Source organism: Fukomys damarensis, unplaced genomic scaffold (genome assembly GCF_012274545.1).
Source record: "Fukomys damarensis isolate Sample0158 unplaced genomic scaffold, DMR_v1.0_HiC HiC_scaffold_14, whole genome shotgun sequence".
Taxonomy (NCBI): domain Eukaryota; kingdom Metazoa; phylum Chordata; class Mammalia; order Rodentia; family Bathyergidae; genus Fukomys; species Fukomys damarensis.
In genome coordinates, this window is record NW_022900926.1 from 33,054,156 (window position 1) to 33,073,838 (window position 19,683).

Consider the following 19,683-nt stretch of genomic DNA (forward strand, 5'->3'; position numbering starts at 1 on the left):
TTTTTTTTTTTTTTTATAAAATGGAATGCTATTTAGCCATAAAAAATGAAGAATTAGAGACATTTATAGCTGAATGGATGCACATTGAGGCCATACTCTTAAGTGGTATAAATAGGACAGATGTGTAAATACTGAATAGTATCTCTAGTGTGAGAAACTGAAAGTGTAAATAAGGACTAAAAGGTATAATAGAGAATGTGAAATAGGAAGAAAAGGGGCAAAGGGGAAGGGGAAATGGGCAGGGGTATGGAAAAGAGGGAATGGAATTAATATGAGAAAATGAAAAAATGGAAACAAAGTCTTTGTAGATAGGGAGGGGTACAGGAAGGGGAAAGGGGCAGGGGCAAGGAAAGGAGGGAATGGAATTAATGAGAAAATGAAAAATAATGGAAACAAAATCTTTGTAGATAGGGAGGGAGGGGTGGAAGGGAGGACAGAGGAATGGGGAAGAAATAAGAACCAAGACGGATTATGTAAAGATACAAATTTCCAACAATGAATATCATTATAGTAAGTATATACATCAAACATACCAATAAAATTAATTTTTAAAAAATACCCTAACGGTTTGACCCAACTTGACTCTGTTAAAGGGTTGATTTAGAAACCTTTACAGGAGCCGCTATTCTCGCCACTCTAGAAAGCAGGGAGAGCTTACACCCAGCTAAGAGTCATTTCTGGGGCACTTGAGGCATAGCCAAGTGATAACTGCAGCCCAGAGGGACAAAACTACAGGCATGTGCCAGCCCGACACCCCACACAGAGTGCTTCCTGTCCTCCTGCTCATAGAAACACAGCAGGGTGCATGCAAGCAAGAGCAGCACTATTTTATAAGCACCCTGGAATATGTTTTAGTGTTTGCAGCATTCACAGGCTTCATTTACAACTTCCGGATTACTCACAAATTACTTGTGACTCACCCACGTGTCACAACAGCTTGGTTCTCACTGCTACCCTAACAATCAACAACACAAAACAAGTGCAGGCTGGTGAATAGGAAGATTCAGGTTCACCATCACACTAGACTACTTGTGAATGAGGTACATCTACACTGGGGTCTCAGAGCACTGGGTGGTCCTTGTAGCATCTGTTTACTGAGCACCTACTACCTGTCAGGGCAAGGGGCAAACAGGTGAGGAAAATACTGGCTCTGGTTAGTGGCAATAAACCCTCCCTACGGAAGACTGACCTTGCACCAACAAATATAAGTGTCCCTTCTCCAAAATACTTAGGACCAACATGCTTTAGGGTGTTTTTAGACCTTGGAGTGTTGAAGGCATAGACTTTACCAGCTGAATATGTGAAATGCTCCAAAATCCAAAGCTGTTTGAGGACTAACATAACACTCAAAAAATTTTGAATTTAGAAGCATCTTAGATTTCAGATTTTCAAACTAGGAATCTTCAACGTGTACAATACATAGTTTGGCAAATGTGATAAACATTTTGGAGAAAAGTAAAGCAGAGGAGACGGCTGGATTTAAGGAGGGAGTATCCTGTGAGAGGGACAGGCGTGGAGAAGGTTTGGAGAAGGCCAGGGAGGATCTGTGTCCCTGGGGAACTGGAGGCTTTGTGGGAGGCCAGCAGAGCTGAGCAGTCCCCGAGGAGCTGACAGGAGCCCAGTGTCGCTACAGTAGAGCTGGGGGTGCTGTAGGAAGGGACAGGCCCATGGAGACTCAGAAGCCCTATAAAGCCTTTGACTGATAACTTGTGCAAAGAATAGCCATTGGTGGTTCCCAGCAGAGGGAGACAAGATCTGATTCACCTCTGAAAGGGACTGCCGGCCATTTTGGGAACAATGGGCCGCAGGAAGGCGAAGGCATCAACAGAGACCACTTATGAAGGCACAGAGAAGAGCTGGGAGGGGATGGCACTGGCTTAGACCAGAATGGCTACATGATGGAGACTCTGCTCTGGCAGGAGGGGTTCTCTATGGGATACTGCAACTCCCAGCCGCAGAGCAAACTGGTATGTTGGAAGGTGCCAAAGCTGGTGCAGGTTAAAGGTTTTGCAAGCTGGCAGGAATCAACACGCATTCACTGAACAGAAGCAGCAGGTGGGAGACACTGAACCAAGGGAGGCCTGAAACCCAGAAGTCTGGTGAGGCTGTTGGCCACTGACCGAGCCCAGGTGGAGCTGTGTGGGAACAGCAGCAAAGCGCCAAAGAGCTAAGCTTTGCAGGAGCTTCCTCCATCTGAACGCACTCAACACATTGTACGTCCTTCCACCCAATCAGGTAGCTGTTTCTCCCTTGCAGAGCCTCATGGGCATCCCTGGGCCCCCAGATCCCACTTCCTGTCCTTCAAAACTCTCCTACATTTAGCAATTCATTATAACAAAGGAAGATTGCTGGAGAGATCATCATGGCTCTCCAGACATGAGTTTTTTAAAAAAGATTTAGGCAGAAAGGCTGAGATACATACCATCTTTCATTTCAAATAGCTCACGAGGCTGGCTGCTTCCTTGTGGGGAAGCACCCCAGGGAATCTGGTGAACACAGCCCAGGAAGGGAATCAAGGGACGAGAACCTGGTCTTCCAACACTGGCCCCAGGCTGCCCTGCTCCCCAGCACAGGTGCAAGCCTCCCAAGCCACAACAGGTTGTGCTGTGTCCAGAGCACAGAGTAGAGAGAGAGACAGACCCAGGGTTCAATGACAAGTCTTCCACCTACAACCTGTATGTGCTAGGGAAAGGGATGTCCTCCTTTGCGCCTGTTCTCAGCCTTATAAAAAGATGCCCGAGGTCCTGGATGGAGATCTGGCATGGTCATGCCCAAGTAATGCAAAACGACCTTAGTGGGTACAAAGTTGACTGTATACATATAATCAGCCAATTCCACTTAAAAAAAAAATCCAATGTTAACATCTCTTCAAGAAACTCTTTAGCTGCTCATGTCTGAACATTGCAAATGAAGACCTAACATGATACCAATTTGTCCAAAAACACAAGATTTAAAAGAAAATAAAATGTAAGCAAAACCTCCAGGTGCAGAGCTTTCTGGAAACAATAACACTTTGCCTATGAACAGTTAACATGCACAGCTGGCTGCTAATGACACCAAAGTGACAAGAAAACCAAGAGGTATTCCTAATAAGAGCTTTGAGAATAAGATGCAGCTCAGACAGTTCATAAAGACAGCAAAAGCCACCTTCTTAGCCATGATCTAAATAAGGACAATGAAAACTGTTGAAGGCTCTGAATCTGGGGAACAGAAGGCCACCACCCTTGTCTTCCTTTCAAGACCCCAGCTCTCCAAGGCAGCGCCTACACTGAGATACCCTGGCATGTCCTGAGGCAGCTGGCAGACACAGACGTCACGCCACACATCCTGAGAAGACACCACTCTTGTGCTCATCCACCAGTGGCAGGGAGCTGGGCAAGGCAATGTGCCAACAAACACACATTGATATTGGCCATGGGCCATGGACACTGGGAAAGATTAAAAAAAAAGTCTTCCAAAACAGAGCTGGTGTTACCTAAAGAAAGGAAGAAGCAGTACCAGTCGAGCCTGTCCCTAGAAGTCACATTTGGCTCTGTCCTGTTTCCCAGGAATTTCAGGATCAAGCCTGAGCTGGAAAAGATAATCCCGAGTCATCTTTTTAGGAGAACTCCTTGTGGGGGGAGGGGCAAGCAGACTCCTCTTTGGCTGAGAACATTCAAATAACCCGATAGAGGAACAAAGAAGACAAAGGGTAGAAGCCTGTTAGGGTCCACTTCTCCAAGAGAAGAGGGTTCCTTCTACCATGACACCTTTAAGCGCACTGCTCATAACTAAGCCTCTCTGATGGCCATCCAGGGCCACCGTGGTATTGGATTTTCTAACACAGAACACTAAATCCACACATTTCCCACCTCCTGTGTTGGGAAGGGTCCTAAACCAGCTATGGTCAAATGTGCTTGGGGTTGGCAGGTGTACAGAAAGCAAGGATGAGAAGACTGTGGAGAAAATCCTCCTGGAGGAGACAGGAAATAAAATCCCATCCAGCAGGAAGCACGCAGGCACTCACCAGTGTCAAAAACTATTGTTGAAATGAGCTATCAAAACAGAAAGATGTGGAGGGTCCATATATGCATATTAGTACAGTGTGCAAAGAACCTGATCTGGAAAGGATCCATTATACTGTATGGTTCCAACTCCACAGCATTCAGTGCCATGGTTGCCAGGGGCTGGCAGGGAGGAAAGGAGGGAGGGAGGGATGACAGGCGGAATGCTGGGTGTTTATTCTGGATAATCTCATAAGGGTGGATACTTGTCATCACACATTTGTCGAAACCAAATTAGAGAAAAATTGCATACACACAAAACTCAAAATGTACAATAAAAATAGGCCCAGGTGCACACTGTGGACTTTGGCTAATAATATGCATGGTCTTAGCCTCTCAGGATGCAGCAATGCTGGGCAAATGCTTTTCCTTTTCAGGTCGGCCACCTTGGAAGCAGAGGAGAGAATGTCAGAGCCCTTTCAATAATGCAGGCGGGCAGCCTAGGAGGCCTGTGGCTCCAGGTACCCCACAAATGAGAAGTGGCCAAGACACTCACAGCTGCTAAAACTCAGGGACCTACGTGGAGGCTAGAGAATAACAGTAGTATTGAGTCACTCAAGGGTCCACAACCCCCAGGGAGGGAGACAGGTATAGACTCAGGTATCAGTGACAACCTGGGGAAAAGGCAAGTTGGGAATGGCTAAGAATTTCTGGAGGACAGTGGAAGGCCTGGGTCTGGCCTGTCACAAATATTATAGCAGTGGCTGCTTTAGATACTGCTCTTCTCTAGACCTGACACTTGATGTGAGTGTCCAAACAGCAGGGAACCAGAGGCTGATCTAAGGCCAGTCACAGTGCCTGTCTCCACTATGTCTACTCCCTCCACCAAGCAGTGGGAAAGGAGTGTTCGCAGTCTGGAAGCTAGGCCTGCACAGGTTTGCTTTGTCTGTGTATGTAGTAGGATAAGGGCTCAATTCAAGATTGCAGGGAAGGAAGAGTGGCAACTTCTCCATAGAGGCAAGTAATTATGGCCCTCGTACCATGAGGCGCAGGTTTGGTGTCTGGTAAGAGGCATGCGCTCCATTTCCAAGGTGGTACCTGGTTCCTGAGTCTTCTTGAAGGGAGGAATATGACATCCTCACAGGGTGACAGGAAGCAAGGAACGAGTCGAAACACTGAGCACTATGTAAAGCCTCTATTACATGGGCCTTAATCCTACTCATGAGGGAGAAACCCTTCTGGGCTGAACAACCTCTGAAAGATTGACCTCTTTTTTCATTTTTAGTATTGGACAACAAACCCAGAGCTTCCTACTGATCTATACCCCAACACTTTTTATTTTGTATTTTATTTTGAGGCAGGGTCTTGCTAAGTTGTCTGGGCTGGCCTCAAACCTGCAATCCTCCTGCCTCAGCCTCCAGAGTAGATGGGATTTAAGGAGTACACTACTTCTGTTATGGCTTGTATCTAGATGTCCACCCAAAGCCTTATGCACTCATAGGTGAGGCTTTTGGGAGGAGGCTGGATCATGGGTATATGAAGCTGAATTAAAATGTGTGATACTGGGATTAATGGTATGTGGTATTAAACGAGTTCACTGATTGGTTTGGGTGTATATAATGGGAAGACCCACCTGGGTGTGGGTGACACACCCAAGAGACTTGACACATGGATGGGATAAAAAGGAAAAAAAGGCTGGCTTCACCTGTTGCTGCTATTCTTTGCTGCTTGCTGCCTTCTGCCTGCCACACCATGAACTGTTTCTCCTCTTACAATGCCCCTCAGCCATCCCACCTTGCCTTGGAGCCAGCTGACTATGAACTGAAACCTCTACAAACTGTGAGCTAAAAAACCTCTGCTCTAACTTGTGGGTTTCAGGTATTGTGTCTCAGCAACAAGAAAAGTAACTTAGACAACTGGCTAACACTATCACCCTGGCTATCAAGTTTCAACACCCTAATTTTGAAGAAATATATTCAAACCACAACAATACCTCAGCCAAAAGCTGGAAGTGTTCTTGTTGAAGTCATGAGGACTATCTGCCTCAGAAGCCCCAGGAAACTCTTTAAAATAGTGATTCCTGGGACCCCCTCTCAAAGCCAATGAACTCTAATGACTAAGTGAGGAAGTCAGGATGTGCCACCATGAGTAGCCACATTTGAGAACCACTGCTCCAAAGGGTTTGTTTCTTTTAAATAAAAGAAGCCATTTCGTGGAAGACAGTGACAATAAAATAATGCAAAAGCCATTCTTCCCAGGTGGTCACTGATTTCCATGCTCCTCTGAGGAAACCCATGCATGCTGTGCTTACTGGCTGCCGAAAGCAGGTTGGGCATCATGCTAGGTGATGAGGATTCAAAGAGCACAAAGACACAGGACTCACAGCTACACTTGGGGGTCGAGGGCAAAGGCAATCTGTAAGTAAGCAATGAGGAGAGAGGCAGATGGCTGCTACATGAGCAAACCCTGCCCCTTGTTGTGGAAGCCAAGCTTGCAGTGAGGGCCAGAGGGGCTGCTTGGACTTAACCAAGGGAACGTCACTCTGCCACAGGCTTCTCCTGAGACTTTTGGAAAACAGATGGCCTTGCTTAGCCTCCCCCCGTAGTATCTCTTAGGTCTCGTTGGCACTTCCATTTGGAAAATGACTCAAGAAAAACTTCTTCCATGGCTTTTGTGATCAGGTGCAGAGGATGAGGTGAGATTGCTACACTGCTGTGAAGAGGCTGTTCTAGCTGGGGAAAGGGGAGATTCACACCTCCCTTAGCAGATGCCCTCCTCCCCTCTCCCTGGGAAGGGAGCACCTGACAACCTTGCAGCCCCTGGCTACAGAAGGTGCATACAAAGCCAGGCATCTAGGCCTTCCTCCTCCTCAACCATGGCAGGCAGGGGACAGATGCCATACCAGGCTGCTTCCACAAGGGAAACAGGAGCATCTTTTTCTCCACCCTGCTTCAAAAACCCAGATGCGCATCACCAGGCATCCTGTGAGTCTGAAAATCAGCAGTTTGCCAACCTCAATTTTAGGCCACCTGCTCACTTCTCCATAACCTTAAAGACCCCGGGTAGGCAATAAATAAAAATAAATTCAATTCAAATACTTATTGTCTCTCCATTCAAGTGTCCCCTGGAGCTGCTGTGCTGGGGTCATTTTCTGGGAGCACCACTGTGGGACCCAGGGTTTAACTCCCTTGCCAGACAAATATAACTATAAAGTCAGTCTGGTGGTGTGCACTGGACCCACAGGTGCAGTTCAACTTTATCAGGACAGAGCAGAGACGCTTACCCTAGCTTCTTTCCTAGCATTTTCCTCTCTTACAAACATGTCCCATCCTCCATCTCTCCAAGGCCCAAGCAAGGCAAAGACAGCCGACAGTCCTGTAACCTTCTACTGCCCTTCAAATGAGACTCAAGTCATCTCCCAAGGTTACACACGAAGCACCTGAATCTGGGAGGCCAGCAGCAGAAGTTCGTGTTTCAGTCTGTAGGGGATGGAAGGTGATATCCACAGGGGAGAGCAGGAGGATCTTGCCCTTCCTAATCTCTGGGAAATTCTTGCCTTTCTTCCACAAGTGCTGATGACCCTAATTAGAACAGAGTTTCACCTTTACAGAAACAGCTTTGTTGTTTGGGCCATAGGCAAACAGCACATTATCACAATCCAATAAATTTTGAAACCCCAATTTTGTTTGTGTGACTCAAACACAAAGTAAATTTCAATTATCAGTCAGCAAATTGTTATCTCCCCTACATCTGCTTATTCACTACTAGAACGGATATTCTAATTAGAGTAATGGCAGATGGAAAGAAGGGAGATGCCATACTTTAACTTTAACAAATATATTGATTGATCTACATATTGATTTACTAAGGAAGAAATGGTAGCAAAACCTATGGGGGAAATTCTTTACACTAATGTGTTTTTATCCCCAGAGAGAGGTATTAAACAATCAAAATTCTCCCTCCTCAGGGAACATTTTGGATTAAGGATGACAAACCCAACATGACCTTGCATATTAGAAAGAAAAAAGTTCTTGGAACAAACATTACATTACATTCAAAAATCTTATATCTTGCTCCTATTCCTGCTAAATATTGACATAAAAGAAAGGGGAAATGAACATCTCACGCCTAGTGAGGACTCCATAATTATCTGTAGAGTGAATGACAGAATGATTTGAGTCCCTATAGCTCTTTGCACAGGCAAGCTTGCTCAGTTGTTACAATGCAAGCAGGGCCCAAGATTTATGGTGCCCAGTTGTCCCCAATGACCATAAATCCTCACCAGTTTCTAGGCTGTTCCAGGCAGCCCAGCTAGTAGTTGACCAGGCATAACACAAACATATTGTGAGGATTTCCTTCCGAAGGACAGGGCTTCTATTTAGGAAGGGACAGAGGGTGAGCTAAGATCACAGTCTGCAGTCTCTATGCACAGGGGAGGAACAGCCCAGTTCTCTATTCACTGTTTAACCCAGACAGGTGGCAGATTGAAGAACCTTGGGTCTTTGATCCTTAGTGTCCTATGCACATCAGGAGATGGGGCAAAGGCCACTCGGGGTGACCACTACCTATGACCATGACCCAACACTGAATCAGCAACAGGAGTTTCCAGTCCTTTGGCCCTTTAGCCCTATGGTCATTTGCTTGTTAAAACCCATCACGAATGGGTCCAGGACTCCAGCTCTGTAAAATGAGAAAGTTCTGAAGATGGACAATGGGGATGTTTGCACAATGTGACTGTACTTAGTGCCACTGAACGGAACACTTAAAAATGGCTAAAATGGTAAATTTTATGTATATCGTACCACAATAAAAATAAAAACAATATAAAACATCAGTTTGCATGAGTCATCACCAGCAAACTAAGAGTTCCTTGCAAGCAGGGACTGTGGTTCATTCATTTCTGAAACTCTCACACATAGCATGGTAGCCAACACCCATATATACATACACTGCGCAGCGTTTGTGCTGAGTGGATAAATTGGAAGCTCTCTCCCAAATAAGATGTGTCGGCCTAAAACTGTCATTAAACACATTTTCTAGACTGTTCAAATCAAGAATAATAGCAACATAAAATGACATGGATGCTTCTTGTAGAAACTGACCCAGAATTGGAGGCAAGATGGTCATACATTTTACATAGAAAGCTGCAACTAGTAACTATTCTAGATAGGTAAGTACAAAGGGAAAGCGGATATACAGTGTCCTCTATGCGTAGTTTCTCTTCATATATTGATTCACTATAGACTGAGAGAACATGGATCAGCTGCTGTATTTATGAGATGGCTCAGTCTCACCTTTAAATATACATCAATAACTACACTCAACATGCATGGATTAAAGAAACAGACTTTCCCTACATTCCTGATATGCCGAAAAATGGCAAACATTTACCGCCAAGTGGTTCAAATAAACAAAATGAGTCTCTAACTCCAACAAATTATCAGAGGCTTTTACATTTTATAGTAAGCCAATGGAGGCATTTTTATCAGATTAAAAAAGATAAGACTGCTTGTACTACAGGCACGATGAGGCAAGAGTAGTAGGAAGGCAAGATGCTTTAATAAAATGCAAAAGATTCTAAACAAAACACTGTTTCATCATTTTAAAGTAAGAAAACATCCTAGGATAATAAATTGTTGGCTGGTAAACAAAGAATCTTTCCTTTAATTAAAGAAAAAGAACAATTTATAATTGACATACAAATTGTGGCAGCACATAATTAGGGTTACTTCACTAAATTACACACTCCATTTAAAATCCCGCTTACGGTACCATCATTCTCCAGAAATAAAACACCCAGGAGTTTGCTATTCAAAGACGATTTTTGGCTCAAACTGTGTTAAAATCTCCATAAAGATTTTGAATTACCAGAATAACCATTTTTGGGGCTAAGAAGAGCGTAACAGCAAAAGAGGATGGATTTTGAGCAAATGGATATGGAAAAACAAAAACAAAACCACGTCATATTATGCATTCAACAAAGGCTGCTTGGGACCACGGGCTCTGGAGACGGCTCAGAAAAGTGGCAGGAGAGGGAAATAAGGAGTGAGCTGCTGTGGGAACAAATCAAAAATCAGAATGGGCTGCCTCACAGGGATATTCCAGGAGGGAGTGACACTGCAAAGCTGATAGACTGCTGTGCTCTCTTCCTCCAGATGTGCACACAGACCTGTCACCCTCCTTCTTTACCACCTACATCGTACAAGTCAAGTGGTCTTCTCTTGTCCTACCTCTTGTCCCTTCTTGCACCTCTTCTCCCTAATCTTTTATACCCCCTTGTAAATTCCCTTGAAAATGTAAACTTAGTACAGGCAGCCACAGATCCCAACTCCAGCTAAGCAAAGTCTCTTTTCACCATCCACCTAGTATGGCAATCTTAGGTTTTCCCACCTTCCTCTATCTCTTCCTCCTTTTCTTTTTAAAATATTAATTCTTTATTTCACTTAGGAGTATATCCTCAAAATGTATCCATTTCCCTATGAATGAATCTAATTTCTCATTCTTTATGGCTGAGTAATATTCCATTTTATTAAAAAACCACATCTTCTTTATCCAGCAAATGGGCTGTTTCCAAGTTTTAGCTATTACAAACTGTGCTGCTATAAACATAGGTGTGCATGTGTCACTGTGATATGATTCTTTTATTTCTTTTGGAAAGATACCCAGCAGAGGGATGGCTGAGTCAAATGGAACCTCTAGTTCCAGCTCTTTGAGGTATTTCCATATTGATTTCCATAGTGGTTGCACCAGTCTGCACTCCCACCAACAATGGAGAAGGGTTCCTTTCTCCCCACAACCCCACCAACATTTGCTATTGTGTGATTTCTTGATAGCAGCCATTATAGTTTCTCTGGTGTGAAAAACTATAATAGTACACAAGACCCTAATGAGATAATTAACAATGTGAAATAGAAAGAAAAGGGCTAAAGGTGTAGGGAAAGTGAGAAGGGTAGGGGAAAGGGAATAAGGGAAAAGAAAAAAATATGAAAAAATTTAAATAAAGTGTTTGTAAATGGGGAGGGAGGAGGAGGTGAAGGGAGGGCAGAGACAAGGGGGAAAAAATGAGAACCAAGACCTGTCATGTAAAGGTACAAGATCCCAGTAATGAATGTAACTGTACTGTATACCTAGAATGTACCAATAAACTCAATAAAAAGAAAAAAATAAAATATTAATTCTTGAGCTCTTTCTCTGGAGATGCTGGTTAAATATGCTTGGTTGACTTTTACAGCTCCCCTAATGATTGTCTTAATCATCAGCTTTGGGAAACACTGAACTTGCTAAGCCCTAACTTTGCTTCTCTCCATGAATTAAAGCCTGGCCCATCTTTGCCAGAGGCGACCTAGAGATATGATTTTTGCTGTGTAGTTAAACAAGAGATTAAGAAGATGAAAGTTGGAAAAAGAAAATTCATCATTTAGAATGTACCAGGGTCAATCTCCCTCCCACTGGAAGGCCAACCAAGCATGCTACTGTGCCTACACCATGCTCTAGCATGCTCGAATACAATACAAATAACCAGGGCCAGAATTTATGGAGGATGTAATAACTACACGGAACTGCCAGTATCCAAGTCAAGTCCACAAAATGGATGAGAAAAGACAAAATGGATCAGCCTAAATCTGTAGTTCATCCAATCTCAAGTAGGGAATTTCTATGATTTGCGAGGACCCTAGGAAGGACTTTTTGTAGCACCCTTCTTAGCAGACAGTGTTCTTTAAGAACGGAAGATGTATGAACCAACATGAACAAGGTGGCCACTTCACACACTGACTCTGAAAGCACCAGTCTCCACAAACCTGGGATTTCTGTGCACCTGCTCACCCACACTTAAACTCTCTTCCCTCCCCCATCTGTACCTTAAATCCCAGATCAAAGACCCTCTGAGGCCTAACACTACTTTCTTCTCTCATAGTCAACAGAATTTAGACACAAACAGACCAGTATTTTGGTCCCAGCTCTGCCATTTACTAGCTGTGTGCTCTAAGCTCTCTAGACCTCAATTTCCTCATCTGTGAGATGGGAATAAATAATAGTACCTCCCCAAAAGCTCTTCCAAGGACTGATCCACATGCTGCTGATCCAGAGAGCTGCACAGCATGAAGCATTCTGAGGCTGAAGATGTGACAAGTGGACAAACCAGAGAGAAGATGAGTCTTCATTCAAATTCCTTAGCACATCTGGGTGATGCTTTGTTTAGAGCTCAAAATATATTTTATTGCAGCTTTGCAGTTTCTAGTCTCTGTCAAGAACTCAGCAAAGACTGATTTGTATCCTCTAAGGATCAGTGAAGCCTTTATGACTATCATGTTCATTGATTGAACCATATATCAGTGCCTTAGAGTCTATGTTTATTTTCTTGAAGAAATGTGTGAAATACAACCTCACAACACTGTCCTAGTCTTGTCACAAAGTGCAAAACTAAATAAGACAGTTCTTTGTTTTCAAGAAAATAGCTATGATTTACCAGCATCTTGGTACCAAGCATTGTGCCAATGACTTTTACAGTCAGGAGTTAATCATGTCTCACAACAGCTCTAGTAGTGGATACTACTGTTACCCAGAAAGAAGACAGAGAGGTGACATGATTTGCTCTAGGTCAGGCAACAGAGTGTGTGTGTGTGTGTGTGTGTGTGTGTGTGTGTGTGTGTGTAGGGGTAACCAAAACTATCGCTTTTTACCTACAAGTAGAGTCAAGGCCAGGCTCAGAGACTAGAGCCCTTGCTAAGCACTGAGTGTTCTGGCCTCATCTCCTGTATGTTCCTGGAGATGTTCTCTGTGTGTGTGTTGGTGGGGAGGGGGTAACAACCCAGAACAGATCTGTGTGACTCAACTGATTCAATTGAGAAGGAGCCAGGCACGATGGTACACACTTGTAATCCCCACTTCTTGGTAGAATGAGGAAGGAAGATTTAAAGTTCAAGTCCAGCCTGGGCAATTTATAGAGACCCTGTCTCAAAATAAAAAAAAAACAAACAAACACAAAAAGGGTGGGGATATAACTCAGCATTCCCTAGGTTCAGTTCCCAGTAAAATCAGGAGCAACAAGAGAAGGAGGCAGTTTTTGCTGGCTTCTGTCTAGAACTACCCCCAAGTAAGGATTCCCAGAGGGAGCAGCTCTACCTATCTAGAGCTTCCAAACTTCAACAAGAGGTGTGCTGGATAAAAAAATCTCTGTGTGAAGAAGTTTCCAAGGTATGAGGTAAGAAAATATTGTTTATGAAAGAAAAGCTTTAAAAATCACTATCAAAATGATGAACTTGGTTGTCACCAGAAATCCCTCTAAATGAGAGCTGGCTTGAGTATATACTGCATATGAGACCAGTATTTCCCCAGCCATTCATGAAGAGACGGAATGTTCTCCAAATGCAATCCAGGACATGCAGGCGTCTTTCTCATCCAGTCAAGAAGCCAGAGCCTCCCTCAAATCCAATAACAGTGGTCACGAAAAGCGGGACAAGAATGGAAACCGAGTCATCAGAGAACTCTGAAGTCTGCTCTGTTGCATTGTAACTTCTGTCTGAGGCGGCACTGTGTCAACAGAAAGCAATATGAAGAAAACGTATGGAAGTGGGGCTTAGGGATGAGCATAAGAAGAGTGTCAGGGTTTATAGGTATCCTGGTCTACCGGGCAGTTTTGAGGCAAAGGGACTGCACAGCCCCTCAAGGAGGAACTTCAGTGATGTGTAGGAAAAACAAACATAAGAAGGGGGAATTAAGAGAATGAATAAAGTTGATTAAACCATAAGGAGGTAATTATGTTTGCCCTATTCCCATGACAACCAGTCTGATTTTCCTTCTCATTTTGCAGGAGGACCTGCCCTCCAGCACGTGTGCCTTGATCAAATGTCCACTGGGGAGTCCCTGGAGGTGCCTGCTTCTCTCCAGCAGGGCAGCCAGGCCTGGTCCAGGCCCAGACCGTTCTTTCTTCTGCTAAGCCTCCTCGCTCTTCCTCGACCTTCACAGCTCACTTTCTTTCCCACCCTCCATGTGACAGCAGGTTTGGGTTTTTTTTAATTCAAATCTGTCCGTGTCCACTTAAGGGCAAAATTTGTGGTTTTAAAATATACAGTATAAAATGAGAACCAAGACCTGTCATGTAAAGGTACAAGATCCCAATAATGAATGTAACTGTACTCTATACCTAAAATATACCAATAAACTCAATAAAACCATAAAAAATGAAATAAAATAAAATGTACAGTATAAACATTTGGCCATTTGGTTAAGCTATTACCCAAAGAAAAAATTCAAGTAAATAAGTTATCTCATCATAAACCAACAAGATGAGAAATAAGTTAATCTGTTTTACACTAGAAGCCCTCAATATCTTAAATACAGAAGCATAAAGTTAAATTTTGACAAAGCAACAAATTATAGCACTCACCTAATGAAATAAGAAACCCTGCTAATAAACAGATCTTGATTACCAGTTACTGAAACTATGCTAGAGGATAACATTCTACTTCAGTTTCTTATATTATTGAACTTTCTGGGGAAGTGAAAAAGATCAAAAAGGTTTAGTTTTAAATGTGAAGTGATTATATGGTGCAAAATACACCTTCAGGTTTAACACAAATATTGCAAAAAAAATAATTTGCTATGGAAATATAAATCATACCAAGAAGTAAGCCATGTAAAAAATAAAAACAACAAATAAATTTGACTTAAAATAATTCAATCCTGACTATCTTATCCCTCTGCATCAATGATGTCACTGAATTTAAAATTTTGATTCCCATGCCTATAATCCTGGCCACTCAGAGGCTAAGGGAGGAAGCCAGCCTGGACAATTTAGCAAGATTCTGTTTCAAAAATAAGATTTTTTTAAAAAAGCTGGGAATGTAGTAGCTTGCCTACCATACATAAGGATCTGGGTTCAATCTCTAATTACAGAAAAAAAAAAAGGAAAAAAAGCCCAAACTGGTACTCCCAGAAAGATCCTCAAGGTCTCATGATCTGACCCAACCAACTTTTACAGTGTTATCTCATGCAATGGAGCTCAACCAAAGCCCAACAAAATAATTAACGAGAGACTTTTCTTATAAAACACTCCCCTTGGAGGCCCAGCTCTGGATAACATGGGACATTCACTCTTTAGACAGCAGAATTAGATCCTTCAAAGTAAATGGGAAAATTATTCCTGAGGGCTTCTGAAGACATTCACAGACAGAAAGGCCCATTTGTTAAGCTTCCTAGGATTAATGTCTTTTACCTAATGCCTAAATAAAATAATTGCTTAAAATGAGGGTGGAAACATGCTTTTGAGGAATGCCATTAGTAATGAGCACTTGCAAAATCCCTCCCTGGTCACAGTAGCTAGATACTGAGACTATACAAAACAACCTGGTGGCCTCCTTCCTGGGACAGGGAGGCTGGCGCTTTGCTGGCCCTCTGAAGCCAGGCACTGTTGTACGACTTGTTTTAACCAATTAACTCTGAAGCAGAAGTAACATGTGCACTTTCTGGGGCAAGCTTTGAAGAGCTGATAGGTGCTTCATGTGAGCCTGGCCCAGATCACTGTGGAAAGTGGCAGAATAAAACTGAAGTCACTTATGTAAAACTCTAATAAGACAAGAGGCTGGAGGGCTTGAAGGGAAGGTCCTCATGCATGATTTTCCAGATAACAGGAACTTCTATGAGAGACTCAAAAGCCAACTCTAAAAAAAATGCCTGCCACTCTCATCAGTGATCTTTGAGGCCCAGGATAACTGCTTTAAAACAATGTATATAACCTTCTTGATTTTATCTTGAAAAACTTTGTCTTTCTTTGCCTCTCCAGATATGCCTGCAATCCACCATAGCAAATATATCCCAGATGTGCAAGTTCTCTGCACATTTCTGAATACATGCATTGCTTCTTCAGAGGGCCCTGCTCCATTTGTTCTTTGTGTTAAAACCATGAATTCATGTATCTAGATAGAGCTTTACCAGTCTGGATCCCAGAGTGACAATTTGAAGGCAGAACTCTTACATCAGCCAACACTAGCTATACAGCACAAATGAGAAATATCTCTTGGCTGTTTTAATCCACTGAACTTTGGAGTCACTTCTGACTGTAACAAACCCTAGTCTATTTTGACTGATGCACTGAGCTGATTTGTCACCAGCTATTAGAATTACAAATAATCATTAGGTTACAGACAAAAAGGCTATAGAGCCATTATGCAGTTATAGCTCTTGAAATGCACAGCCCTGAGCCCCATACCCAGTAGCGGGGAACAGCAAGGAACCCTAACATCTCGCAGTCAACAATTACCTATGTTCATTATCACTTGGGCACTGGGTGGGGAGCTGGAGACACACGCAGTGGGTTGTACCTGTGCTGTGTGTGACAAGGGTCCCTATGACAAGATGAGCAGTCAGAAACGCAGGTAGTTGGCAAGGGCAACGGACTGGTGGCAGGAGAGTCAGCAGGAGTAACTCTGTGTGTAGACAGGACATTCAGGAGACAGACTCATGTTCCAAGCTGACTGTTGCTAGGCACTTCCCTAAGGGCTTCTCCTGCATTTAACCCTTTTTGTCCTCACACTACCCTGTGACATGGATGGCTCCTCTGTTGTCATTTTATATATAAGGAAAGGGATACAAAAAAAGGTGAATAATTTAACTCACCCAAAGAAACCCATCCAAGCTAAAAAGCAGGAAGTGAGAATAGTAGAAATTGGGTCTGGGTAATACTATAATAATCTCAAATCAAAAGATCACTGGGAAAAGACCTTGATATGGCTTGGATATGGACCCCCCCAATAGTTTCCTGTGTTGGAAGCTTGGTCCTTGGTATGGTAATGCAGGGGGGCTGGATGCAGGCAGTGGAATCGCTGCCTAGAAAGGACAAGCAGTTTTCATGAGAGTGAATTGTTATAAGAGAGTGAGTCTGATCTATGACTCTCTCCCTGGCTTCCTGTCTCACCTCCGCTCTCTTCCTTCTCCCACAGGAGCTCCCACCATGCTACCTGCTACCATGAGACTCTCACCAGCAGCTGAACAGAAGGGGCCACCCAATCTTGGGCTTGCAGCCTCCAAAACTGAGCTAGGTAAACCTGTTTTCTTTATAAGAACCCAGCCTCAGGTATTTTGTAGCAACAACAGAATGTGGACTAAAACAGACCTTTTAGAAAATGTGATAGCCAACAGCCAGCAACAAATGGTACATGTCACATGTTGGGTCAAGAAGAGGTCCTGAGCAAGAAGGGCATGAAGGAAGAATTAGACAATGCTACCCCCACTGGATGAATAAAGTCCTTACCCTCATGATCAAGTGTACCTCAGCCAGGCTATGTAGCTACCTATGTGTGACCAGCTTTGGTGTATTCAAAGACACAAATCCATCCACTCATTAACGCATTCATAAACTTGTGGGGGCACCCACCATGTGTAAGGTACTATCCTATGCTCTAGGACAGGAGTCCCCAAGCTCTGGGCTGCAGGCTGGTACCAGTCCTGGTTAGGAACCAGGAGGTGAGGGAGGTGAATGAGTGAAGCTTTATCTGTATTTACAGCCATCCCCCATTTCTTGGATCACTCCTGTCAGGTGGGGATAGCATTAGATTCTCTGTGCATGTGAAGAATCTAGGCTCTCATTCCACTGAATCACTCTGAAACTACCCCCACCCCAATCTGTGGAAAAATTGTTTTGCATAAGTGAGTCCTTGGTGCCAAAAGGAAGGCTAGGATCAGTGCTCTAGGATACAACCGCAAACAAGTGAATGCAGCAGCTGCTCAAGAGGCCTTTCATCCAAGTAGAGAAAAAAAAGCCAAAACCCATTGTGAGGGCTGCAGAGAGCAAACCAGAGGTGACTTATCCACATCTCTGTTACAGAGAACTTCAAAATATGCTTAAGTTATGCCGTGTACAAAATGAGAGTAATGGCAAAACATACCACACGGCCTTGAAGGGATGGGTCAGGAGAGAAGACAGAGACCGGCATCCATATTCCCAGGAGGTGGCTGGATGTGCCAGCTAAGAGACGTCAGCTTTGCCTAGGAGCAAGAGGAGGTGGTGATAGAGATGAACCCCTCTCTGCCACATATGAGCCAATTAGCTCACAATCCTGCCCAGCCAAACGTGGAGCTCTCCTTGTTCCGTCAGACCCTGCTTGGATGCTTGTGCAACAGGTGCACGGAGACGTGTGACTACATCTGTAAATGATTTACTCATGAGTTCTCATATTAACGCGGGAGTCCATCTATGTGAAGGGAGAAACTGACATTTGACCTGCCCCATTTAGCTCTCCAGGTTTTCATAAGTAACTAATCTTTCTTCAGAAACCAAAAGAAAGCAACGACTCAAAACTTGGGAAATGTGTGAACATCTAAAAGTAATCATCATACCGTAGTAAGTCTCTGCTGTTCTTAGATGTTCAAAATAAACATGCTGGTAAATGACTGCATCAAAGTGAGATTCTATTTATCACTTCTTGTTTTAAGAAATGTCCGGTTTGATGCCTGAGGTACAGCCTATACACAGAGGTAGGCAGGGGATTCATTATAACTCTCCATAAATTCTGACATTTACAAGCACTTTTCTGAACACTGAATTTCCCTGAATTTCACTCCTAAGACAAAATACATTTTTAAAAACTCTATATCTTTTCTGTAAACAGACAACATTACATTTATAAGTCCATTTTTGCCAACTCATTTCCTTTTTATAATTTCAGGGCTTTAATCACTTCTTGGCCTTTTGGCTAAGATCAAGTGCAATTTCAGGGCTAACTGTGCTCCAGAAAATTCAAGAAAAGTTTGAATCTTGTTGAACTAACATAAGCAAGAATTGCTTGTTAAAAGTCCAAGACAACTCATTTAGGAAAAAAAAAAAAAAAAACACTCCTTTTCAAATGTGAAAAGTCTAATGTACCAAAGTACTCATGAAAGATGAAAATCTACAAACCAGCAGAATATTTGTACTTTAAATGAACATGTACAGATTTCTATAATACATTGTGCTTCCTCGGCAATGGGCATTATCCTGTGTCCCTTACTTTAGTATCTCATTTAACCCTCCCAGCAACCCTTTAAGGTGGATCCAGACCATTTTAATCTTTATTTTACAGCCAAACAAATGGAAAATGCTATGGACTGACTGTTTATGTCTCCTAAAATTCATGTTAAAGCCCTAATACCCAACACAGTTTGGAGGTGGGGCTTTTGGGAGGTAATTATGTCATGAAGGTGGGGCCCTCGTACATGGGATTAGCGCTCTTAAATGAAAATAAACAGACAGAAGTCTGTCCCTGTGTGGTCACAGTGAAATGGCAGCCATCAGCAAGCAGCCAGGAAGCGGGCCTTCCTGAGACACCAAACTTGCTAGTGCCTTGGCGTTGGAGTTTTCAGCCTCCAGAACTGCTTAGGCCATGAAGTGTATGGCATTTTGTTATTACCAGGCTGAGCAGATGAAGAAAAGAGGCTGAATAATTTGCCTCCAAGGTGCACAGCTCGGAACTGAAGTACCAGATTTGAGCCCAGGAACCCCAGACATAGAGTCTGTGCCCTTAGACACTCTGCTAACAAATTGTTCCACTGCTGACCACCACCTGAATATCTTGGCACATATAAACACACAACCATGTACGCATGTGCACATGACAATTTGAAAAAAAATGCCTGAATTTATTAAAATGATAGGATTAAGTTTTATATTCCTTTAACGTCTTTTACACCCAAGCTAGTTAGCTATGTAGCCAACTTGACATTCAGC

At 43.2% G+C, this 19,683-nt stretch overlaps 1 protein-coding gene across 1 annotated transcript in view; it reads right to left on the reverse strand.

The window, feature by feature from the left end:
• Nucleotides 1-18,023, reverse strand: part of Ppp1r14c (protein phosphatase 1 regulatory inhibitor subunit 14C) — a 55,336-nt gene extending 37,313 nt beyond the window's left edge. The window contains exon 1 of the mRNA XM_033763313.1: nt 17,867-18,023. Coding sequence (XP_033619204.1) covers nt 17,867-17,914 — 48 coding nt within the window. The 5' untranslated portion in view covers nt 17,915-18,023. The remainder of the gene's footprint in view (nt 1-17,866) is intronic.
• Between the last annotated feature and the right edge of the window lie 1,660 nt (nt 18,024-19,683).